Source organism: Bos grunniens, chromosome 11 (genome assembly GCF_055505025.1).
Source record: "Bos grunniens cultivar Pamir isolate PY7600 chromosome 11, Bosgru_T2T1.0, whole genome shotgun sequence".
Classification (NCBI taxonomy): Eukaryota; Metazoa; Chordata; class Mammalia; order Artiodactyla; family Bovidae; genus Bos; species Bos grunniens.
This window is the reverse complement of record NC_141175.1, coordinates 39,020,564-39,046,907: the sequence shown is the minus strand read 5'-3', so window position 1 is coordinate 39,046,907 and position 26,344 is coordinate 39,020,564. Positions and strand designations below refer to the sequence as shown.

At 47.8% G+C, this 26,344-nt stretch overlaps 1 protein-coding gene across 3 annotated transcripts in view; it reads left to right on the top strand.

The window, feature by feature from the left end:
• The first annotated feature begins 15,979 nt into the window (after positions 1-15,979).
• Positions 15,980-26,344, top strand: part of GALNT14 (polypeptide N-acetylgalactosaminyltransferase 14) — a 216,101-nt gene continuing 205,736 nt past the window's right edge. For all 3 annotated transcript variants that reach the window (XM_086323634.1, XM_086323633.1, XM_086323632.1), the window contains exon 1: positions 15,980-16,813. In XM_086323634.1, coding sequence (XP_086179760.1) covers positions 16,685-16,813 — 129 coding nt within the window. In that variant the 5' untranslated portion in view covers positions 15,980-16,684. The remainder of the gene's footprint in view (positions 16,814-26,344) is intronic.

Genomic DNA, 26,344 nt, shown 5'->3' with positions numbered 1-26,344 from the left:
TGACATGCTCGTCACTCCTGGCGTACAGTCATTTGTAAAGTACTTATTGTCTCCTCTGCCCCCTCACTCCATTCTCGTGCTTGAGATGCATACACGCTCTCTGGTGGATTTGCTCTACAGAACGATTCTGGGGTTCTAGTTCAGAGAGTCGATTTGGTTTGTCCCAGGAGAAGCCTAGGAATCTGTGTCTGGATTCCCAAAGCTGCCCAGGTGACACTGACTCAGGTGTTCTTCAGACTGTACTTTTAGAGGCTGTTCCATGGGCTGTAAAGACGGCGACCTGCACCTTGAGCATCCTCGGGGCAGTGCTGTGTGCTGTCGGTTTGTGGTGAATCACAGTGTCTGTCACAGAAGAGACACCCGATGCACACTGGTCAAAGTTAAATGAGTACCTCCATGCACTTTCCATGTTACCTGATTTATTTTTTCAAGTTTTACTCCTCACTGGGCAATCAGAAGGCTATGCATAAAGTACACTAGTGTGACAACTCATCCTCAAGCCTGAAACGTATCCTAGGCAACATTTGAGTCCCCATTCCCCTCCATTCCTGCAGGTCTACATCTATCCACCTTTCCATAAGCCCCAGTTCCAAGCCATGTTCTCTATGACTCCCTCTCTGGTTAGAATTAACATTGCCCTTCTCTCCAACCAGCTTCTGCATATCATGTAAGATAATTTAACTCACACAGGTTATGTATATTCATTGTCTCTCTCAGCAAACCTCACGCTCTCAGTGGTTTCCAAACCCACCCCCTTTTCCCATCTGGACCACAGTTGGCTCAGTCCCAGCTCCATCATCTTGCTTGTGTTTATGACATTAGCTTCTTCTTTGACTGAGTCGGGTGACTGTGAGTTCTATATCTTTTCAATAAACTCTCCTTTAAGTAGGCTAGTTGAGTGGGTTTCATTCATTCTTTATCTTCAAAAAGAAATGTGAGAAGCAATTGGGCATGTCATGGAGCAAACAGTTTACATTTGAATTTGAGATGGACCTGGGTGTACTCACCTTTCTTAAAGATGAGAGCCCCAAACACAGCTTCAGAAGAAGCAGGCTGGAAATATCATGCTTGTCTGCAGCTAAGCTGAAAGCCAGTTCCTGTGTTTATGTATAAAGTCAGCATTCTCTGTTACTCACAGCTGGGTGAGGGAGACTTTCCTGACTGGATATCTGACCCAGCATGACTTGGGCTCATAGCCTGCTATGGGGGAACTGCTGAGACTGAGGTTCAGTGTGGAAAGTCTTTTCTGCTGCCTTGGGAGATGGTTGTGGAATTGACAGGCACAGAAGGAATCGACCTAGCTCTTCCCTCTTCCAGTACAAGGGCAGCCTGGCCTGGCAAAGGGCTTATACAGAATTTCCCCTGTTCTTTAGGTTATTTCTAAGGTGTTAGCACCACGCCGATGCTCTTGTAAAATCACACTGGCTGCTAGTCCCCTTGGATGGTGTCTTAGCCACCAGCTCTAAATGCCTTCAGATGTTCGAGCCAGCAGACCCTGCACTGTCCTTGTTGGCCAAGGCACTGTCACCTGGTCAGCAGGTGCTTATGGAGAATCCCCGGGTGCCCATCTCTGTACCAGGCGCTCTTGCATTTAGCTTATATGTGTGAAGAAAACTGTTAATTGCCTGCTGGACGTGCTGTTCTGGAAGGGTTCTGACACTTCGGCGAGCATTGCCAGGGCAACCAGACCAAGAGTCTGTTAGTTAATTAACATTGCAGTGATCGCACCCTATTCTAGCTTCTAGAGAAGAGGAAACTGGCTGGGATGTTTTCGTCCTCTGTGAGGGGTGGGAGAGAGAGAAACAAAGAGTTTCACAGTAGAGGCTTTGTCTCAGTTTAAGGCCAGCTGGGACCAGACACGGAGAGAACTGATGTTGCAGAGAGTTACAGACGAAAGGAGTTCAGCTCATAATCAAGTGGATGTTCAGCAGAGAAACGGTTGAGGGTTTCTTAGGACAGAAGGAAACGACAGCACTAAGGGTCTGTCAAGGGCAAAGCTTAATTGCTTCGGGGTTGAATTGGGGTCCAGGTTTCATGCAAAGGTTAGCCTTCCAATCAGGGCTCCCGAGAAGATCACTTAGAAGGGCTTTTGTAGAAACAGTTGGGAATTCATGAAGAAAGACACGCCCATGTGGATTTTGTTTAATTTTGTGTGTATGTATGTCATCACAGAAAGCAAGGAGTGACTGTTCAAGTTCCTCATGGATTATTTGGGGCAATCACTCTTTGGTTTTTGTGATCACACACACACACACACACACACACACACACACACACACAATTAAACAAAGACTGTGCCCATAATGGGCTTCCCAGGGGGCGCTAGTGGTAAAGAACCTGCCTGCAATGCAGGAGACATAAGAGATGCGGGTTTGATCCCTGGGTCAGGAAGATCCCCGGGGAGGACGGCATGGTAGCCCACTCCAGTATTCTTGCCTGGGGAATCCTTAGACAGAGGAGCCTGGCAGGCTACAGTCCATGGGGTCACAAAGAGTCGGACACGACTTAGCACATGCCCATAATGGTTTTTGACATTTCTGCCCATAGTCCTGGCTGCCTTTTGGTGCTCTGAACCCCATTATGCAACCAAAGGTCTTTGGAATTAGGGTGGACTCCTAAGGAACTCATTTATAGGTTGGGCACAGCCAATCAGATTCTATCTTCAAGAATTGCACTAAAAAACTGAATTAGTTGCTAGTCATAAGCCTGAATGGGGAGGGCAGGACACGGACACCTGTGCTAGGCAGCCATGTCTGCATGAGCACCCAGACACAGAGAACAGCACTCGGGCAGCAGGGGAGGAAAGTTATTCACTCATTCTTCACCCATCCATTCATTCTTCACTCATTCAGAGCTATTCACTGAGTTACTTCTATGCACTATACCCTCCTCAGGACACAGGTAATGCAACAATAATTAAAACACAGTCCACTTCCTCATAGAGTCTACATTCTAGTGGGGCTAAAGGGAAACATAAAACAAATAAACGTACACTATATGCTCTGGCAGTAGTAAACACTACGAAGAAGAGAAAAGTCACTAGGACCAGAGAGATAGATGGAATTGAGAAGCTGCTATTTTAGATAAAGAGGACAGGAAAGGCGAAACAAGGGAACAATAAAGGTAGCGACCTAGGAGGAAAGAGTGAAGGGGGTGGCTGGGAGGATTAGGGACAAGGTTTCCTCTGGCCACAGAAAAGGAGAGAGGGATTCTTTTGAGATCTGGCTGTCCTTACTGTCCTTGGGTTCTGTGAGATCCCCTGCTGTACATCTAGTGAATTACCCCTTTTTGCTTAAGCCAGTTTGCATGGCTTTCATTTTCTGGCAGTTATCGGATTTCAAAGTCATCTACAAATCCACACGGTGAGTCTAAAGCAGTTACAAGTCACCCTAGAATTCCTGTCAAGGCGCCTTAGTCGGAACACATGGCTCTCTGTCTCCACCTGGTGCCGGTTCCCTTGAGGTGCAGGAGCCTTAACAAAGGGACAGAAACCAGTCTGTGAGCAAGAGAGATAATAAACGCAACTGTTTCTTATCCCAGTTTTAGCAAAGTGGAAGGAATTAAAATCTTGAAAGCATTAAAAGGCTATTTATTCATGCTGGGATCCACCTGTTTCATCTGGAGGATTCCAGGGAACTTGGAGAGATTAGTTGTGATTTCTTTGAACTGAGGGCAATAGCTGGTCCTGTCTTGGAGTCTGGTCCCATCGCTCTGGATGGCTCTGAGTGATTCTACATGTAAACCTGGGGTACAGTTCATTCCTGGCCTTTTGATCTCAGTCTAGCTAGAGAATCAACCAACAAGGTGGGATCTCTCTAGACTCTGTGGATCCCCAAGATCCCACAGATACCCCAGTGTCAAAAAGGAACATAAAAAACACTGTAGCTTGAGGCTCTGACTGCTGTTGGACTTGTGTTTAAGGGAAACAGTATTTCTTGAGTTCTCTGATGCCAGGCACTGAACATACGCCATCTTTTCCTATCTCTAAGGAATTAACCTTATTGTAAAGATGGGGAAGCAACTCCTGAGATTAAGCATGTTGCTGGATCAGTCAAATTCTGGGTTGCAAGCTCCAGAAGATTACTCTGGCAGATAGAAGCAGAATACTAAAAGGAAGTTGGGAAGCTCACAGAGAACCAGGGCTAAGCTTTGAGAGGTTTGCCTCCAGTTGCTCTGGTCTGATGAGCAGACAAGTAGATACCAGATTTGCACCACTGGCATTTTTGTGCAGGTACTCAGCTTCTGCTGCTGCTGTGAGTACCAGGCCTCTTCTGTGCCAGAGATTCAGCACTTCAGCTGTCATGACTCCCACACCCCTTTGTTCTTTCTCTTTTGTCTCATCAGCTCCCATGTAAAAATTTGGCCAAGTGGTCTGATCAGGAGAGCTGCAAGGGAGGCTAGGAAAGGATGTGTTGGTATTCTTCAACTCTTTTGAGAGAGGCTGTTTCAGTTCCTTATCAGGGAGGGAATTCCCCCTAAATAGAATGGGGTTCAGATGTAGGCAGCCAAACAGAGTCACGTACCCTCCAGAGCTGCCAATATAGCATGTCTGGTGCCACTGGGGAATTGGCATCTCTTTCCAGAGTCCTTCTTTCTGTCAATACAATGGAAGGAGATGCTGGTTTTAAAAATTCATCAAACAAATGGAGTATTGAGTATTTTCATCATGTCGCTAAGTGGTGGGGGAGGGGTGCCAAGGTCAGAAGACACGGTCCTTGCCCTCAGGGTGATAGCTTGTCGAGCCGTCATCACATGGTGGTGAGTGGTGATGATGGATGACTAGTGTATTGATTGCCTTCTGCACCAGGTGCTTTGGATCTGTTGTCTCTAAATCCTGACAACAACCCTGCAAGGAGCTATTTGTAATGCCATTTTTTTCAGATGATGACACGGGTGCTCAGAAAGGCTCCATAACACGCCCACATCACACAATTAAGAAGCAGCAAATCCTAGACTACAAGCAGAGGTCTGTCTGGCCAACTCTGACCTGGGGATAGTGGGGGCCAGAAGGATTCAGCAGCTTGACAAAAGTCTGCAGCCAATGGCAGAGGTGGGATTAGAACCCAGGGCTCTGACTCTGGTCCCTGTGTGCTTAGCTGCTAAGTCAGACTGGCTTGACATCATGTCATGCCAGGTGTAGGCTGGCCTGCCTGCCCCCTCTTTGCATTTGTTGTTCTGAAGGCCTTTTATTCAGCCTTGAGGTTTAGAACTTGTCCTTTCCAGTCCCAGGTTTTTGAGGGATGCTGTCCACCTCAGGTGATTTCAGGAGATGCGGTGTGTCATTAAAATCAGATCACCAGAGACCCTCTGAGGACAGGCTAAGTGACAAGCAGGACATCGAGCAGCTGAGCATGGAGGTCATTTCCCGTTTGACTTTCCATCAGGAGGGCTCACTGTAGCCTGTGTGACTCCTTCAGGAGAGAAGCTCTCGATATTACCTCCCCTCTGTGAGATGGCAGGATGCTGTCATCTGAGGGCAGTCACCCTGACCGCTGGTGAGCTCCTTCCATAAAGGACAGGGACAGACTGCTTTCTTTAAAAAACAAAAAGTTGCTGTATTTATACCAACTATTAACATATACACACAAACTGTAAAGCTTAAGTATAGGAGTCATCGCAAACCGATGGCAATTCAACATCTGGGGCTAGTGGCCAGAATGCTCGAGCGGGATGGGTCCAGATCAGACTCCCACGGTGGAGGGGGCATCTTCAGAGGTTGAGGTGGCCAGGACAGGCTGCTGGTGGTGATTAATTTCCTAATGAGGAAAAAGGACTCCTGCAGAAGGAGCATGCTCAGAGCCTTGGTGGGAGATGTTTTGTGAGTGACATTATGAGGACATGCCTCCCAACTGGACAGGTCTGGGAGCATTGAGGGCAAAAAGGAGAGGATAGTCTGAGAGAGGTTGGGGGAAAAACAGACCGAATTAGAGGAGTTGGTTCTTTACACCTTTCTCTCCCACCTCCCATCTCTGGTCCAGCTTCCACCGTAGTGATGTAGCCTTAGTTTTCATCTTGCTGCTTAATGTACCCATGGTCTGTATGCAAGTGCTTAAATATGTTTATACTTGTTGTGTGAGCATTACTGGATCATTTCTATTCGGTTCCTGTAAATGTGAGCCTATACCACCTTCTCCCCTTTCATCTCTCTCTCTCTCACACACACACGCACATACACACCACCCGTGAAAACCTCAGAGCTATTTGCTGCACCCTGGGGATTGCTTTGTCTTTGAGAGGCCAAAGAGAAAAACCCATCAGCCGTCAAAGATTTTAATTATTTATTTTTAATTACATAAGCAATGCATGAATATGTTCTGGTTGTAAAAAATTCACATGATACATATAAAATTAACATCTCCTTCAAGTGAAGAATTTTAAATAGCTCTGGTCCTCACCTGTCAGACCACAGGTCTGCCATGGACCGGTTCCAGGGGATGTGGGAGGACCAGGAAGGGGGTTAAAGCAGCATGGAGCCCTTGTTATACAGGGAAGGGTGGGGAAGCTGGGGTCACTTGTTAATGAAATGGGGGGTCTCTAGCTGAACCTACCCTTTCTGTTTAGAAGCTGTGGACTCTGCCAGGAATATTCTCTTAGGTTTTTGCAGTTTTCTTTTCAAGGAGTGAGGAAGAAGATGTGTGGGCCCCTGCTCCTGTATAGAGATTCACTCTCTTCTTTAACACATGGTGCTTTAAGGCAGTTGGCATCAGAGGCCACTGCTCAGCATCTCGGCCTGATGGCTTCTCTCCAGGGGGCTGCCTTCCCGGCTCAGACAGAAAAAGAAGAATCTTCCTCACACATCCTCTGTCCCGTCTGACTTACTGAAGGAGTTTTGTGGTATTGGTTCATACCCTCCTTTAGTTTAAAGGATCTGGACCTACTTGGCCGTGGCAAGCAGGAAGACTTTCGTCAAGTACATCTCTTCTCATCAACGTTTTATTAATGAGTATTTCCCTGTGACTCAATTTACCCCTTTTCACATTTGCTGCAGAACCAAATGGAGATAAGCCAAAGGTTTAGGAGGAGGGGCCAGAAGGGCACTGAATCAAAGAGAGGTTGAAGTGGAAAGAATCTTAGAGACCATTAACTTAGTGCCTCACTTTACAGGTGAAGACACTGAAGGCCGGGGAAGTTTGGCCTAACACTCCAAGTTCCATAGGCAGGGTTAGAAGCAGTAGGAGAACCAGGATTCCCAATTCCAGGCTCTCAGGTCAGTGCTGTGTCTACTGCCCCAGAGTCAGAGTCCAAGCTGTCACTGAGATCCACCTGCAGGACCTGGGCACGTCATGACAATTCTTGGTCCCAGTTGCCTCGTCACTCCTATCTACCTTAGATAAGAACCACTGCTAAGAACATCATGAAATAATGAGTAGGTGCCTTGCAAATCACCAAGCAATTTTCAAGTACAAAAAGTAAATTGCATTTCGGTTATTGGCAAGACAAGCCTCTTCATCATTCAATCCAAAATCATCACCTACCTGAATAAACTTTTTTGGGAATCTGATCAGAAAGGTTTGCTTTTCAGTTTTACTTTGTGTTTTTAAGTTTCCTAGGAACATGGTTATGAACTGAGTGTTGTATGACCTTAGGAAATTATTTTTAATTCAGTTGTTGTTGTTCAGTCCCTAAGTCATGTCCGACTCTTTGTGAACCCATGGACTGCAGCACACCAGGCTTCCCTGTCTTGCACTATCTCCCAGAGTTTGCTCAAACTCATGTCCATTGAGTTGGTGATACCATCCAACCATCTCATCCTCTGTCGCCCCCTGCTCCTCCTGCCCTCAATCTTTTCCAGCATCAGGATCTTTTCCAAAGAGTTTGCCCTTCACATCAGGTGGCCAAAGTATTGGAGCTTCAGCATCAGTCCTTCCAATGAATATTCAGGGTTGATTTCCTTTAGGACTGACTAGTTTGATGTCCTTGACATCCAAGGGACTCTCAAGAGTCTTCTCCAGTGCCACAATTTTAATTCAGTTAGGTGTGATCACAATGTTGTGGTTATGGCCAGGATGTCATTAATTTGGAGGACTGTGTGACAAAGTGTTTCTGAGTTATTATTTAGGTGTTACATATCATGTCTGTAATTTACTTTTTAATGGTTCAGCAATTATAGATGCAGGCGTGTGTGTGTATACACACATATGGTCAAATCTTAATATTTGAGTCTTGGTGGTACATGTGTTCTGTGCCTGGCTGTTGAGTAGATTCTTAGTCTAACTTCCTATATGTTTGAGAGTATTTTTAATAAAATGACTAGTAAAACAAGTTTTCCAGGTGATCCTGATTTTCTCTAATGGTTTGAGCCCACTGATGTGGAGCTGTGAGCCACTGACCAATGACAATGTGTGAGTGGAAAAAACTTTTTAATTCCCTGCTTGGTGTCTTGTCAGAATTGGGATCACTTTTCCTCAGCAATACTGGTGAGGTTCTATTTCCCATGGCTTTGTTTCTCCTGTCTGAGTCATCTATAAGACCAAAGCATTGGAATGACAAGCCATCTTTAACATTTCCAGGCAGACCTAGAGGTGACACTGACTCAACTTGCAGGTACTGATTAGAACAGTGGTTCCCAAACCAAGGTGCCGAGGAACACTATCCAGAGAATTTCAGCAGGCTTAGGATGAGACACAGGCATCTGATTTAACAGCCATCAGAGGTAATTCTGATACATCTATATTTGAGAGCCATATTTTAGACTACAATGATCTTAAAGCCAAGTTCATGGGTTTGATTCCAAACTGAAGGGCTATTTAATTTTGCAGGAAGCAAAGTTGTGTTCCTTAATGATATCCTGCACATCTCACTCTATTCTATCATTTTTTAAATAGGGGTCCTGGTGGGAAAAAGTGAAAAATAAAAAAGAAACAGGGCAAAGAAGGGGAATGGATCAGAGCAATGTACTATTGTAAACACATGCACAATTTATTCCCCTTCTTATGAGGACCTGATGCAGTCTATCATAGAGGTGGCTGCATTTTGTTGGTGGGAGAAAAGAGGCTTTATTTGTGGTTCTCTGATTACCAAGTATATTCCTACCTCAAGAATTTTGGATGAAAAGGTAAAAAAATCTCTTGTTAGAATCAGTGAACTATGATCCAAATGAACCATGCTTTTAATGAAAAACATTTGATGGACACTTACATGGCAAGCCTAGAAGGAGAAATTGAACCTTGGAAAACCAAAAAAAGAAAGAACACTCCCCCTTCACCCAGCTACCTTTCTTATGAACACTTCCTGGACGCCTTACACCACCCTCAAAGAAGCCAGGAACCTCCCCACAGCCCTGGTTTCTGCAGCAGGAACCAGCAAGGTCTTTCACAGGCATGCCACAAAGCAGCTTCCTGTGTTCTTATGTAATACGTCTTTGCAGCTTAAACCTTTAATTAACCAGAGATGTCATCGAGAAAAGTTTGCCAAGGAAGAGGATGCCTGGTTTAATTAAAAAGATCTTTAATAGTTATTACGGAAATCAATTTGGAATTCAGGCCTGAGAGCAGTGATGTGGGAAGAAGTCGCTGAAAGGAACTTTGCCATCTCTCTGGGTAATGGATTTTAACCCTTTGATCTGCATTGCATCAAAATCCCCGGGACAGTGGTCCAGGGGGAGGCAGAGGGATGCTTATCGCTCATCACTTTTGAATCTACCTTCCAGATCCAAGAGGCGGATCTGCCTTATATATGGAAAGCCTAACCTTTCTGTTATGCAGTTATCCTGGCAATTGAAGGAAATAGAAAGCCATTATAAATTGAAATTCTCCTACCTCATAAGTATAAGCTATTTTTTTTCCCCAAGAGATGCATTATTTCTCCCTGAGGATTTGTGCTTGGATTTTACATCAGTCATCTATTACTGCTCAAACCCACCTTCTTTGGATCAAGCCAGAACAACAAAAAAAAAGGGATTTGGCTCTAAGGAGCACAAGGGAAATATTATTTTCACTCGTCTCATGAAAATGATGACACAAAAGGTGAACTAGCCAGAGGATGGGCAAAATAAATTGTCTGTGTTGGGGAAAACTGCAAAAAGGAAAGAGTTTTTATTTTTTTTTATAAACAGCATCCTGCCAACAGGGAGTTAGTTTTAATATCATCCTCTGAGGCAGCCCTGTTGAGTTCAGATGTTAAAAGCACTTTTCAAATAATCTATGTTTAATTAATATTTGTACAGCACTTAGCAAGGGTATCTGAAGACAGGTGCAGAGTATGGCTACAAAAACGATTTTCCTGTTGCAATGTTAGCTCATTCTCAGGCAGACTGAAGCACCTCTACCTGGAGTTCCTATCATTACTCAGTGGGAACTCAGTGGAAACTGAGTGGAAACTGAGAGGATGGACTAGATCTTTCAGCACTCAAGCCTGCATCCTAATCATCAGCTTACACTTTCTTGAGAAGATGAGAACAGGCTGGTATTTATTGGTATTCCTTACAGCAAATTGCCCAGAATCTGGGCCCACAATATCTTTGTTGATTGCTTGGCTGATTACCTGAAACTTCTGGGTTTATTAGTCCCCAAAACATCTCAGCTCCCTGTTTCACTTGGTCTGTTGAACCTAATGAGGGGTGTCACTTGGGAGAATTAGGGGTTTGGGGTAGAGGCTTTATAATGCAGGCTCTACTGAAGAACTTGTCTTGCTGGAGATAGATCAGGTAGCTTCTCTAAGCTCCACTTTCCTCAATTACAAAATAAGAAGCATTGAAGTAGATGGTCTCCAAGATCCCTTCTGGTTCTAACATAGTTTGATCCACTATTTCTCCTTTGTCTTCACTGGGTGTGTCTGTTCTAAGTTAGTGGACTGATGGTACACAGGAAATCTCAGTGCTTATTGAAACATTTCTGCCTGAGTACGGATTGTAAACTGGCAAGCAGCAGTCTGGATCCAGTCTGCAGATCTGTTTAGTTTAGCCTACCTAATATTTATTTTGGAGGAAGGGTGGGAATTGAATTAGTTTACAACAGTTAAAATCCAAGATATATCCTGAAGTTGGACTTGTGTTTCTGTTGAGATGTTGGAAAATTTTGGTACTGCTTCATCTTCACGCTCAATGATCAATTAGGATTACTTTCTTGTGAGTCCTAAATGGACCCCATCACTTCCCACTATGTCTCCAACAAGCTGAATGTCAGTCCCATTGTTTTCATTGTGTTTATGCTGTCCTTGACCTCATCCCACTTCACTCATTCATGGCCCATAGAGGCATGTGGGTAGAGGAAGAGAGAGTTTGAGGAATAATTAGAGTCCAATGTCAGGAACCTCCTGTCCTTTGAAGAGACATCCGTGCCAGGATGCTTCCTGAGATGTGTGAGTTTCTAGGTGGATAAAGTGCCTTCAGTTGGGTGGATAGGATCAGACATCCACTGACTGATATGGGTAGCACAATGTTTTCCCATTTAAAGCCAGCTCAGTATGTCCACATTGTCTCTCTCCTTTGAACAAATGTGAATATCATTCACTCAGAATAGTGCCCCTCAGGAACACTGAGGCTACCCCAAACTCAGCACATACACAAAAGAATTTGAACAGAAAAGACCCTTTTGTCAGCTAAAGTGATCAATCCTCTTTTAGCAACATCAGTGGAATCCCCCTGTCCATTAGAGTGGCCATCTAACTTATTGCCTAAAATAGGAATTTATTAAAAGTGAAAGGGGGCACTATTAATAATTATGCCAGGAAAATACTTCCCTAAACAAACTGGGGCATGTGGTCACCCTGCTCAATGTGCAACACCCCCTAATGACTTGATTACAAAAGCTGCCATTGGCCGCAGCAGGTTGTCTTGGGAGCCAGGTTCATCCCATTTCCACCCCTGGGGCCTGCGTGGCTCCTCTCATTGTTGAAATTCCTGCCAGATTGGAGAGGACTCATCCTGTTTCCATTTCTTCCAGGAATTGAACTCTCCTGTCCACTTCTACCTTTCTCTGATGCTCTAAACTTAAGATGGCATCACTGACTCAATGGACATGAGTTTGAGCAAACTCAGGGAGATAGTGAAGGACAGGGAAGCCTGATGTGCTGCAGTCCATGGGGTCGCAAAGAGTCGGACACAACTTAGCAACTAAACAACAACAAGACTGTCTTTGACTCTCAGAGATGATGCACGTGACCATTAGATGTGGCTCTCTGAAATTTGGGTCCTGGGGAATGGATGAAATCTCTGTTTGGATCTCTCCATTTCTTTTCCTGCTCCTGTTCCCCTCTTTCAGAGACCCTGCTAGGTAATTCAGGTTAAAGAATTTCCCTCTACTTTTCTTTAAGCTAATTGGGTCATCCGTTCATGCTGCTAGAACTTTACATTTTCCATGGGGGGAGGGGTGGTCCCTGGCTCAGGTCCCTGCAGGACACCAGCTCTGAAGATCACACCACTTTCACAACCAGCAAAGGCATATCATTGCAGCAATAGTGAGTTTTATACTTGGCATTTGGGTGAGGAACAAAGAAAGTTTGGGGGCATTTCAAATAATGAAAGAAAGGAGCAGGCTTTTGAAATGCAAAGATATAAATCCCTTTCCAGGAGGCAAATTATACAGTGGAACAGAAGGGAAAAGAAAGGGAAGGAGGGGTTGAGGGGAGTAGGGTGGTGAAAGGAGGTGTTTAATGGATAGAGAAAGATCCAGAAAGGTGAGGTTCAGATCCCTCAGATAAAGCCACCCATCTACTCAGCGAAGATAAGAGGAAAAGCTGGTTGGCTTTATTCTTTTGACAAAGATGCACCAATGTGGCAGAGAGAGGAAGGAAGAGGGTTGGTGACAGCTCATTCCCATTTACCACTGAACTATCCTATCACTCACTCTATAAAAAGGAGTTGCAGGAGACACGGGACATACAGTTTGACAGAATCTACAGTGGCAAAGAAAAAGAAGAGGAACACAGAGGAAAAGAGAGCTGATGTATTATTTACAGGTAGAGAACTTGAACAAAGCAGGATGCAAAAACAGGCCCAAAGACTCGTGTTTGTACGACTGTGGGATGAAGGCAGACACCTCTGAATTCTTGCTGCTGTACCTTTTGCTGCTGGAGACCTCTGTCAGTGCTGGGCCGGCGTGCCTGTGTGTCAGCTCATTGCTGTGCTCCAATCTGCCCTGCTCTTGGTTACATTTCCCTGCGGCCCGGAAGGGGTAAAGTTCTCACCAGGAAGCTGCTGGGCCTCTGTAGGTGCAGTCTCATTAGGCTGGGCACAGAGGGCATCTCGCTGGTAGTGGCAGGTCTAATAAGCATGCAGATGGAAGACACACGTGCACACACACACTCTCACTGAAGTCATGCAGTGGGCAGAGAGGAGGGATTCGGGGAATTGGATCCAAAAGGAACAAAAGGCTGCAGTCTCTGCAGTGAGCTGAGTGAGAGTGACAGGAAGACAGCGAAAGGCAACCAGAAGCAAAGTGTGAAAACCCACAGCCAAAGGCGCTGGGGAGCATATGCCCTGGACTTCGTGGCTTCCTCCTCTTCCCAGCTTACATTGGCTCCATATGCTGCTTCACATAGCGTTCCCGGGCCATAATGGGTTTTATTCCATAGTTTTTATACGAACGCGGATGACTCACATCTGCTCCAATACCCAATTCAGTCTCTAATGTCTTCGGCTGCTAGGAGAGAACTTGCCAATTGACAGGAGTGGCAAAAAAAAAAAAAAAAAAGCTTCAATTCAGGGATAAGGAAGGTTACCACCCCATAGGTGTGAGCTGGAAGGCCTTTGAGAGGGCAAGACCTTAGGAATGGGAAACAGACCCTGGGAAATGAGGAATTTGCTCCAGACTATCAAGACCTGAGGGTGAACCATTAAAGGGCAATAGGACAGTCCTAATTCAGAATGTACTTATTTTTCTTATTTCCCTGTCATGTTAAATCTTTTGCTAGGAACTTTTCTTCCCCATATAGACTGTGATGAGAAAAAAGTCACTTGGATTAATCACCAATGATAGCTAATCCCCCACTGGGATCAACTGTGTTCTGCATTACTTAAGCTGGTTATTAAAGTTTTAAATATTTGGGGGAATGCCTGGATAGGCTGGAGGCTGGGAGAGACTTAAAGGGCTGGGCCCTGCATGGAGACTCAACCTGGCTTCCAGATGTTTGAAGTCCCATCCGAAATCAATTTCAAACCTAATGACAGTGACTGGCTTGATAACCCAAACTAATATGGCTTTTGGCTGGATCAGGTAATGACACTTGGCAAAACTGGATTCCCTTGACAGCTTTCATAGGCCCAGGGAATCTCCTCCACTTGAATGGAGGACAAAGTAGTAATCAAGAAGCAAGCACCTTGAAAGTTGATAACCGCACTCCCAGGCATCACAGGCCCCGGATGGAGCTGCCATGGGGAAACTAGGGCCTCAGTTTCCCCAGATGCCAGACAGCACGAAGCACCTTACATCCTCAGCAGCAGGCGGTGTGTGCTGCTGCAACCATCTCTAAAGCTTGGCGGTGGTGTTGTGTAACTGTTTGCCATCTGTTACTCAGAAGCAGCACCACAAAGCGCTGAGCAATGGACTACGGAGCTGCGGCTCCTGCCTGGAGCTGACAGCATCTCAGCAACTTGCCTGGGGGTCCCCTGCAGAGCCTGCCGCAGAACACTTTGCAGGCTCCAGACCGCAGTTCCAGGGCAAGGCTGCTGGAAGGGATCCAGGAAGCTCATGATACTGCAGAGAGGGGTTCTCTTGCTGCTGCCCCCAGCCCTCCCAGACTGTGATCTACCTGGACCTCTGCCCAGCCAAAGCAGTGGCTGGGGAGCCTACCCCAACCTTTCAGAGTACAGAGTTCTAATAAAGGCAAATGGTTCTGTGTGATGGTCTGAGAGCTCAGCTGAATCTTGAGATGGGCTGGCAAGACTGCTCAGCTTTTCTGGGCTGTTTTATTTTCTATCTTTGTTCCCACCCAAAACTTCTTATCTACAGCCTAGCCAAAAACACGATGGAGCTAGGAGGAAAGACTGTCCTGTGACTGAAAGACAATGTACCAAATACAGGAGCAGATGCCTCCATTTTTGACTCCACTTTTTTGCTGGCTTTGTCTTCCTGAAGAGTGAATTCTGGAGCCCTACTTCACACCTGCCCTGCCTCCTATGCTGGGCCCTGTGGGGAGAGGCAAAGAGGATGATGGCTAGAGTAGGAGGTGCATCACTTTCACCTCACGAACAACTTGATGAGATAAGCATTCTTCCAAGTCAGGCTCACACATCAGATGGCACTGTTCCCCAGGGAGAGCAAGGTGTCGTTCTCCCCCCCTTTCAGGGATCAGATGATCAAGTAACACCAGCACCTTGCACTTAGCTTTCACAACTATTCATTCACTTGTAAATCGTGCCCATTTCACAGATGAGGAATCTAAGCCTTCTGAGGTCTCCATGATTCACACAGCTATTGCGGCTGACTGGGGCCAGGAACCCCTCATCCAGTGTTATCAGTGTCATTCCAGCCTAGCTGAGGCCCATGTAGAAATCCAGTTCAGACCGTGCTGGGCCTCTGGACCCAAGTAGTTTTAATCTTCAAGAGGAAGAAGGATGCACTTCCAAAAGGCATTTGGGGAAAAGGGCTTTTGAAAGATAGCCCTCTGCACCCACTACCCCCCTCCCTCCAAGTCACTTTGCAATGTTGACTTTGCAGTGTCAACCACATGGTTGACCCAACTTTGGACCCCACCCCCACCCCCTTTCTGCAAACACAGAGCCCTGATGCTCAGGGAGAGAAAACTCTTAAGGGAGGTAATTGCACCTTAATTTTTAAAAGGATTTCTTTAAAGTTAAATTTAGACCAACTCAGCGTTCCATTAAGCAGAAAAAGTTGCCAGGCACCTGCAGGCAGGCAGAGAAACACCCTGGGGAGTTGGCTGAACTCGGCCTTGGCCCTGAATGGCCAGGAGAATGACCCTCGGGTGAGGCAGCAGGCCTGCCAGCGTCCTAAGGTCCCAGCGCCAGCTCCCCTAGGGTGGGTGCACAGAGAGCGGGACCAGGCTGCGAGCGCCACGTGCAGACCCCCGCGGCGAGCGGGAAAGTCCTCCCAGGCACCGCTCCTCCAGGCACCGGCTGGCCTTTGGGTCCCCGCGTGCAGCTGGGGGCGGCGGGTCTCGCGGACGCACCGTTCCAGCCCCGCCCCGCCCCATCCCAGGATGGCCCCCGAGCTGCGCGCGGGGCTCGGCGCGGGCGGCCCCAGAACAGCACGCGGCGGTGTCTCGGTGGGCGGGCGGCGATAGCGCCCGCTCTTAGAGCCCAGCTCGCTCCCGCCCGGATTCCCCTTCGCAGTCGGTCTGTCTGTCGGTCCTCCCTTCCTCCCTCCCCCATCTCTCCCTCCCTCCACTCCCCGCTGGAGCTCCTCGCGGGGTGCCGGGCACAGCCTCGGATTCTTCCCTCCCCGCAGCTCGAGTCAGTTTCCCTCGCGGCGGCGGCGGCGGCGGCAGCGCGGGGAGCATCTCGGCGGCCACCGCGCTTCTCCGGCTGGAGCGGTCGTCCAGCTTGGCGGCCCCTCCGCCCTCGCCTGCCGCGCCTCGGGGCACCGCGTGGTCCCCGCTTCTGCTCGCTGCTCTCCCGAGCGGGCGGGGCGCCTGGCAGGCTCCCGCCGGTCCTCTCCCGCTCCGGATCCCGGGGCTAGCGCTCGCGGGAGCAGGGCACTCTCCAGGACACCTGCCCCGCCGACCCTGACCGCCAGGGGGTGCCCCCGGGGCGCAGTGACGCCCAGAGGAGAAGGCAAGCGGGACCATGCGGCGCCTGAGTCGCCGCCTGGTGCTGCCAATCTTCGGGGTGCTCTGGATCACCGTGCTGCTGTTCTTCTGGGTAACCAAGAAGAAGTTGGAGGTGCCGACCGGACCCGAAGTGCAGACCCCCAAGGTACGGGGTTTGGCTGCGCGCCAGGCGCGGGGCAGTGGTTGGCAGGAGGGCGCGCAGCTCGCGCGCGGGGTTTGCGGGCTCCCGGGAAGCCAGGGCGGGGGTCTGGGCGCTGCGAGCAGGTAACCCGGCGCCGGATGCGGCTACAGTGTGATATTTCTGGATTTTACAAAAGCTCAGGGGGCATCCCCGGCCCCGCGCTGTGTGGAAGTGGGAGTGGGTGTGGGTGGCGGGCGCGAGCTGGCTTGCGGAGCGGGGCTCTTAACTTGGGTACAGCTCGCCTGGGTCCCGGGGCGGCGAGGGCGCAGCGGTCGAGCCGCCCGGGGGTTGGTGGTCCGTGGACTCTGCGAGATAGTAGCTGGTGGGGGTCGAGTGGCAGGGCCGGCCGGCGCTTGGCGCCCGAGAGAAGTCTGGCGGCCGCGCTGACCTCCTTCCTTCCCGCAGCTGCCAGGCCGGAGCAGGGGAGGCCGGAGGCCCGGGGGTGCTCCGCGCGCGCGTGTGCGGCGCGGGCGAGCGCCCTGCAGCGTCCCGGGCGGCTGGCGCCCGGGCCCACCCAGCCTGTCGCAACCCTTGCTTTATAATTGTCTTCGATCTCTTCATCTGCATTGGAAGTTGAAATGAATGTGCCCTGAACATCACTAAAGAGCCTGTAAAAACAGACGCCTTGGTATTGGTGGGGAGTTGGGAAAATGAGAGTCTAAGTGGCTTTTCCAACTCCTGCCCAGGCGGTTCATCTGAGCGGAGCCACTGGGCTCTCCCTGCAGGCTCAGTCTTACCTTTACTCAGAGCCCCCATTCCTCGGTCTCTTCTTCCACAGACCTGGCCGTGGGACACAGAAGGGGGCCTCAGGGGGGTTTCCTGACCAGCCAGGCAACATTTATGAAGGGGTCCAGAGAGGTCATCCAGTAACTGTGAAAGACCCCTTGGAGAAGCTTATGGTCCCAAGCAGGAGACTGAAAATAATGGGGAGAGAGGGGAGTAAGTACAGCGCAAAGGACCGACTAGGTGCCAGGTACATGTGGGTGCTTCATAAATAGTTGTAGGAGTTGGGTGGGATTCTCCTTATTCCATATATTAGGAAACTGATTCAGTCTTGCCTTATTATGCTACTGATTTGAACTCAGACCTCTGATATTCAGGATCTTTCCACTGTATCAAGTTGCCTCTGAGATTGCCTTTTAACTGTCTTTGGGCACTTACATTCTGAAATCTTGCCAGTGCTTGATTGAATTCCCCAAGCATTTATTGATGATCTGCTGTGTGCCAGGCAGTGTGCTAGCTGCTGTGGGTACAGAGATGCAGAACCTATTCTCTGCAGGCAGGGGATTTGCTCAGGAATGGACCAGGACCATACAGTGTGCCCTAGGTGTCGTGGGGGCCTGGGGACTTAATGGAGGAGGAGGAGGAGGGCACAGGGAACTGAGTAGAGAAGGAAGAACAGTAGGTTTGGCACTAGGTAGGGAGGGTGTTCCAGGTAGAGGTTAATCGCACCAAACAGGCTGAGAGGAATGACACAGCATGCTGGGTGAGTTTGGCACAATTCGAGCGTCAAAGCATGTGGCTGATGGCGGGGATGAGCTTGGGGGTAATGTGTAAGAGTCCTGTGGGTAGGACCTTGAGGGTTCCAGGGGGCCTTGAGGCTGCATTAAGCAGGGGAGTGACAAGGTCAGATGGATGCCTTCCAACAGCCTTCATCACACTGGATCGATTTTCTCATTCACTTCGGACCCGCCCATAGATCTGGGGAGCTTTTCCTCTTTTTCCTGGGTGGTTCTGCTTCTTGTGATGCAGTTAATGATGCCTGCGGGGACATGAACTCTCTCTGTTTTGTGTTGAACTTCATTACCTTAAGCTTACTTATTCTAGTTTACTCCAGGGAGCTGGGACCAGAGATCTGTTTCTCCCTTCGTGCACTTTATTGTTCTTCCTTACCTGCTTCTTCTCATCCCGCCGTGCGTTGAGCACACATTTACCCAGTGCAGCCACAGGCCAGGCTCTGTGCTGGGTTTCGGCATTGCTATGAGGAGCACACTCTGCCTCTGCCGTCTAGGGGTGGCTCTCACGACTTCCTGGTTGAGGCAGAATTGCAAACAAATGAGTAGTGGGATGGGGTGGGGGTAGTGGTCTCATGTCAGATATAGTGCTGTGCAGCCACGGAACAGGGGTCTCCTAGTTTTGACCACTTGCTCATTGTCTTAACATCTTCTTTCTCCCCCATTTTCTGTCTCCTTTATAACCATGAATTCTTTAGACTTGAACAATCTTGATGCTTATTATTGTTGGTCACCCTTTCTTGTTAGTCTATTTCTTCTTTCTTTCACCTGTATTATGACTTTGTGTGTCTACTTATATATGTGTGTATATTCATGGGTGTATTTTGTGTCTGGTGGATGAGCACCCCTCTGCATCTTGGTGCATATGTATCTGAGGCGAGGGATGGAGAGACAGAGAGAGGTCCCTCTCAGTGCCACAACAGTCGTTCCCATCACTGATCTATCGCGAAATTTGCATGCTGGGTCCCAGGGAGTGCAGTAGGATTCCAAACCTGACTCCATGTCAGAACCACCTAAGAGAGCTCGTTTAACATACATGTTTTTATATTTACTGCAGAGATTATGATTCTGTGGGTTTTGGCAGAAGGTCCTAGAATCAGTATTTTTTTTTTTTTTTTACAAGGGCCCCATGTGAATCTGAAGTAGCCTATTGACGGATGGTTTTGGAAGCTAGATGAAGAATACCAAGTCTATGGGGTTTTTTGTGGTTCAGTGGGCCCCGTGTAAATATGGCCGAATAATTTCATTCTTCTTGAGTTCCTGGTGGTCCAAGCTTGTGTGAGCATGTGCATTCATGTGAAATAACAATAGCTAGCATTTGCATTGGATCTCACAAATTCACAAACTCCATTTCACATGTATTAGCTCATTTAAGCTTCACAATGACCACAGACAATAAGGCAGATCATACTTTAGTGCACATGAGCTTGAGTAATGAGGTTAAACAATTGGCTCAAGATAGCAGGGCTATTATTAAGTGGCAGCATCAGCACAAGAGTGGAATTGGATCATCCTGGCAACCACCCACAGCCTGTGCTCCTTCCTTGCGGATGCCTGGGTCTTTGCTGGGGGATGATGGGGTGAGGTAAGGTATACTTTCCAAGCACTTCATAACTCATTCCTAGGTGCTGGTCTTTGTAGAGCTCCAGGGAGGTTGGTGTAGTCTGTGGGGAAACCATCTCAGAGGGAGGCCTGCCCTACCCATGGAGGAGGCCATCTGGGGCCGTGGAAGCACTTCTGGCTGGACAGAGTGAACCCTGCTGGGACAGGTCCAGTGGGAGGCTACAGCGTCACTGGGTGGTTGCAACACCCTTGGTCTAGGAATCATTTGCCAGGGCAGAGATTGTTTCCTCAACAGTAAGAATTATCCAGGGACATTTGTCTATTGTAGGGTGAAAAATTTGGTTGTTGGGTGAGTTCAGTATCCCAGATTTCTCTAGATGATGCTTCTGCCCAGTCCTGGGGAGAGAGCTCTTGCCTTGGATGTGTCTGAAGCCATGGGGACTCTGCCTAGGGCTCTTCCCAGTGTGGTAGAAGGGTCAGTTTGTTTTCCAAAGCAAGAGCAGTGGGCTCCCTTCCCTCTGAAATATTTAGAGAAGTTGAAATGGTGGAGGGATTGGACAGGAGAGGGCTGCAGCCAGGACTCCTTGGCTGGGGACTTCCCAGCTTGTCCATTCCATGCAGCCAGTTGCCTTTGCTGGGAATCAGGCCCTGACTCTCTTCCTCAATGTAGGAAATATCCTCACTCACCTGGCAGTGGGATCTCCAAAGTGGGCCTGATAATAAAATAAAACCTATGCCCCGTCACAATCCAAGTGATATGGAGAAGCCAGGCTGCACTCTTGGTTTAAGAAGATTAATTGGGTTTTTTTCTTAGTTTCAAGAGGGGCTGGTTCTATTAATAGCTCAAACAAAGATTTCTTTAAGTTTGACTTTTCAATGTTGATTTGATTTTTATGGGGAGTCCCACCCCCAAATTCAGCAAAGCTCTAATTCCTAATTGAAAATCATGTAACAAGCTTGATGCTTTCATTTAAACAGGATTTTAGCAATAAGTACTGTACCACTAAAAAAAAAAAAAAAAAAGAAAAATGTTTCCATTTCTTCTCTATCATTTGTTTGCCATTTGGAGAATTATTCAATGACTGACAGAGTTTTTTTTTGTTTTTGTTTTTTTTAAACAGCATATTTTTCTCTTATTTTCAAGAAACTAAAATTTAGGCCAGGGGCTTGCTGCTGCTGCTGCTGCTAAGTCGCTTCAGTCGTGTTTTACTCTGTGCGACCCCATAGACGGCAGCCCACCAGGCTCCTCCGTCCCTGGGATTCTCCAGGCAAGAATGGAGTGGGGTGCCATTGCCTTCTCCGAGGCCAGGGGCTTGGGGCTTAGTAAAAGAAGAATGTGAGGCCTGAGGGTAATTTTGGAGGAAGGTATTGGAAATGTAAAGGCTTTGAGTAAAGTGCCTCGGGCCCATGTAAATGTATTTGTGCTGTGCTAGAAATGTGGCAAACGCTGTCAGAAAGGAGCTTGTTTTCTGTAATATTTGCATACTGCACACGCCTTATGTATATAGCACTGTCATTATATTCCTCATTTATTAGATAATTTCTTCCACACACACACACAAATTCATCAGTTTTAGAGAGAGGCCCTAATAATCCGCTGAAGCTCCGTGGGCATATTTTAGATTCTGTTCAGGGAATTTCAACTCTGGCACGACCAGAAACAGCCCGTTTTCAGATGAACCTTCATCCTTCGTGAACATTCGTGCCTGTGTGTGCTGGTGCCCACGCTGGGCACTGTGCTGATTTCACATCTAAGCAATTCCTGGAGAAGGTGGCGGGGATGATGCTGCCTTCGTGGCCCAGATGTGGCTACCATGAGAAGCTGGGAAATATGAAACTAGCAGTTTAGAACTCCAGGTATTCAAGAAATGGCATGCCTTGCTTTCTAGATATTAACAAGCTTAAAGCAAAACAGAACAAAACAAACCACCGCCCCCCCGCCCACCTCCCCAAAAAGAAACCAAACCCTGAGCTCCCCCGTACTCCTCTCTTGCCTTGATCAGCCCCATCATGCTGGTGGCAATTTCTCTTCCCTGGGTCAGTTTTGGCCTGCCTGGGGTTGTACCCTTGTCCCAGCTGGTATTCTCCCCAGGCCATATCCCAGGGACCCACAGATCTATTTTAAGGGAATCTCTTTGAGTCAATCTGGGGACCTGTCTCTCCCTCTCTGTCCCTAAACCCTTGTTCTCCTAAGTTGCCTGGTGCTCTTGGAAACAAAGACCAGGAATCCCCATCTCAAGATTTCCCAGAGGCCCAGAATGATACTTGCTGCAATCAGAGAAGACACAGGGACAAAACCAGAAAGGAAAGAGAAATTAATGTCCCTGTCACAAGCTTCCCCAGCCTGTCTAGAGACTACCCTTTTCCAAGGTTGCTCATTTGTTTGTATCGTTTAAAAGTGCTAATCTCCACTCATAAGAGGCCATTTATTAGCTCAACAGGGACAGAATGAGGTTGCCCTTGGCTGATGCCTAAGGTCCAGGATCTTTACGAGGCCAGGTTCATGCCATCTCATCTGCTTCCTCTGCCTCCATCCTTTCCCACACCTCTCCCATCCCAAATTTCCAAAATAGTCTTAAGCATTATCAGGCACCCAGGAACAAATTTTGAAGTTGAAGAAATGTGTTTCCGTGCCTCTGTTTAGTTTCTAACGTTTACAGTTATGTCATTCTTCCAGAGCATTTCGAAGTCCCTGATGTATTTTTCGGAAAAGGAATCTGAATTAGAAAGTAGGGACAAACCCCCGGCTCCCCTCTCTGGGGGTGTCTGTGAACCCTGCTATGACTTTTGCACATTCCACTTGAGATCAGTGTTATAGACCCGCCATCTGTTTGGGGAAGTGAGTCTCTACAGCTGACTGCTGCCTCTTCCCGCTTGCCCGAAGTGACCCGGAGCTGGGTAGTTGTCCTTCCTCCTTGTCTGGACCTCAGAGACTCAAACTGTGCACCAGGGTCGAAAAATGGGGACCCCAGCCCTCTCGTGGCAGCTCCCATCATGTCATAACCAAGTGTGGGTTTGCCCTCTGTTTTTTCTAATACACCTGGGAGCCCAGGTGTCTCTTTCTGCCATTGGTGGTGCCAGGGATCACTCAGATAGTCTTTTCTGGGCTCAGTCTCCTCATCTGTGAAATGGGAGCAGCACACTACAACCCTATCTATCCATCTCCCACTTGCCTTGCCAGCAGTCTGAGTCATTTTGCGTTACCTGTGAATAACTCTTGAAGTGAAACCTCATGGCTTTAAATAATTATACCACGGATACTCTGAGTCTATTACTTATCTTTTAATTATTTTATCAGAAACGCTAGATTAACCAAACACTAAATCAGTTTCTGAGTCCTGAGATGTTGAGCTGATTAAGAAAGAACCCCTTTGGGACAGTGAAAACCACATGCATGCACACACACGTGTACACTGGCACTCTGGGGAATTCTGCAGAAGCTCCTGAAATTTGCTGGCTCTGGCATTTTGGTATTTGAGGATAAATGGCCTGAGATAACCTTCTGGGGCAGCAGCCTTTGCATTCGGTAGCAGCTGCCGCCATCAGAGGACCTAATGGACACTAGGAAGCTGATGGCGAGAGGAAGGGAGATAACGTCTACAGTGAGAGGAATGTATATGCCTCCCAGGGAGTCCTCTTTCCTCCTGCTTTCCTTTCCATCACTTCTCTCCTCCCTTTATCACATTCTTCCTCCTCTTACTCACATTTTCTGGGAAGCAAGAGGGCCCTGGAGCAGAGAGGCACAGGGCACTTGGTCAAGAGTCCCGGAAAGAAGTCTGGAGGCCTGGGAGCCTAGTACCTCCCTTCAGGCTCCGACCAAGGTCAGGAGCGGCTTGCCTAGCTGCTGGTCTGGACGCAAAGGCAGTTCTTTCCGAAGGAGGGATGTGTCTGCTCAGACGCCCTTTATCAGCACAAGTCCTTTTGGCTGGAATTAAGGGGCCAGCGGACCACTGCCTCCAGACAATGCCAATTTCAAGTTTAGAGTCCCTTCTGCCTACCATTTCCCACAGACAAGATTAGGCACTTAAAAAAATAATTAAATTCTCCTCATATCACTTGTCTTCTTAACTGTGAGCACTACAGAGATCTTTCAAGGAAATGCAGGGGCGAGCAGCATAGGCACTTGTTCCTGCCACTGGATCTGAGTGCCCAGCCAAAGAGAGCCACCACCCAGCTGCCTCTTTCTAATGATCACGTTGTTTAAACCCAATTTGCATCTCATTCACGGCCAGGAGAGCATGAGGAACGTCTCCAGGGTGGGTAGGACCGCCCCATCGTGACACGCTCTTTCCCAAGAGGCAATCAGTCCCTTTCCTCAGTCCTCACTAAGGTTTGGAAATTAGGATTTTTTTCCTCTAATGGCCTAGGCTGAGGATTTATGTAGCTCCTGTTGTTCCTCTGAGAGCACTCTAATCGTTAATTCCCCACCCCCCCGCCCCCCCAGCCACAGAGAGACTGAGCCGATCAATATTTATGCTCCCATCACTTGCAGCTGCAGTGTGTAGGCACAGTGGAGGCCAAACTCCTTGATGGTCATTGAGAAATTAGCTGGCATTCGTATTTCAGGCTCATTGTTTTCTAGGATCTCCGGGAGATCAGACCACGTGGTCCATGGATTAACTAAGCCACCCAGATAATTGGCTGTTAATAGACGGGCAGTTGATAGCTGCCAGCTGAGTGCTGAATTGACAGGTCCTGATTGTGGTGGGCTGGTGGTCTTCACCTGCAGAGGGACTGCTCGAAGACCTGAATGATTAAAGGTGAACCAGAAACTGGAGGATAAAAGAGACCTTCCTCCCTCCTCCTCTTCATGTGATGTTACAGAGTTTACAGAGCATTTTTATTCACAAATGCCTCCTTTGATTCTTCCTGCAACCGCATGTGGTGGGTGTTATTGTTACCCTCGTTCTCTGAAGTACGATGAAAACTGAGGTTACAATAGGGAGGAGACAGGCAAGCTCGCCCAACCGTTACATGGCCTTGAACTCACTCTTCTGACTGTAAAGCCTGTGCTGTTTCTATCATGGCTCTGCTCAATGTCCGGCTAGCTTCCTTTTCCAGGGGAAGTGGCAGTTCTTTTATATGTGTATGTGCTTTGTGTATATTTTCATCTGGACAAAAAGCTCATGCTCTTCTGAGAAATGATCTCTCTACCTCTGATAAACACCAGCATTGCTTTTCTGCACGTAAAGGGGAAGGGTGGGTCAGGTTAAGGGAACTGTACAACCTGTCTCTGAAGGGCCACCAGGACTTTGTGTTTTCTCCCAGGACAGGCCAGTTTAACTCAGTCTCAGACCCAGCAGAAACATGCTACGGGTGATTTGGGGAAGATCCTGGGCTGGACTGGCAGACTCGTGGTCCTGGGAGAAGTGGAGAGAGGCTTTCGTGCCCCTTCAGTCCTGTTGTCGCTACTGGCTCTGTCTTTCTATTAGTGAACCCCCTCAAGCCCCCACCCAGGATTGGCAAGGTTTGACAGCAGGAAATGAAGCTCTGCTGTCATTCAAGAGGCTGCTCAATGCAGAAGTCAATGGGATCCTGCAATTAAGATGGAAACTGTTGATCTGTATCCGTTTCGTGATGAATGTGGTTCTTAAACAATCAGAAGCAATTCCCCTCTAAGAGGAAAAATGTCATTTGAAAGAACCTAAGACGTACATCTTATTTGAAATGCGAGGCAGGTAAATGGGGGAGTGACTCCAGGGAAGTGACTTTGGAAGGTACCCAGCATCACCTGAGAGAGCCTCACGGCTCAAAGATAGAGGGCGCCCTGCCTGCGTTGTGCTCTTCAGCCTTGAAGGGCCAAGGTTCAGCCATTTGGTGGCTGCTTTGGGGGTTGGGTGTGAGTAAGGGAGTTGCTGCCCATGTATATGCTTAAAGTTATGACAGCATAAAATCAGGAGGTTGCTGATATCTTCCTGGTATTTTTGTCTGCAATTCTGGTGAGCTCCTAGAGAGCTCATGGTAATGCTTTTGTGATGTGGCCTGAATGTCACAGTCTGTATTGCGGGATCCTGGGCAGAAGCATTTTTCCACTCCTGTGCATTTCTACAGAGCATGGCAACATTAATGGGGACAATATTTTTTAAGGATGTGCTTGGAGTAAGAATGGAAGGAAACGTAAACCTAGTGAACTCTGATATTTTCCCTTTCTGCTCAAAAGTCCTGATGGTTTTCTAATCATTTGTTTAATTCTGGATCAGATAAACTCTCTGTAATTCTCCCTGCCTCTCTTAACACTGAGATTATGGCTTTTGCTTCAGGTTTTAGCTTTTCTGCTAAAACTGAGTGTGATTTTGGGGGCAGTGTCTTCTAAAGCTGAACATATGTATAATATGTTAATATTCCTATGACCCTGCAATGTCACTCCTAGCCATAAACCCCAAAGAAATGCATTCGTATTTCAACGAACGCCTTGCAT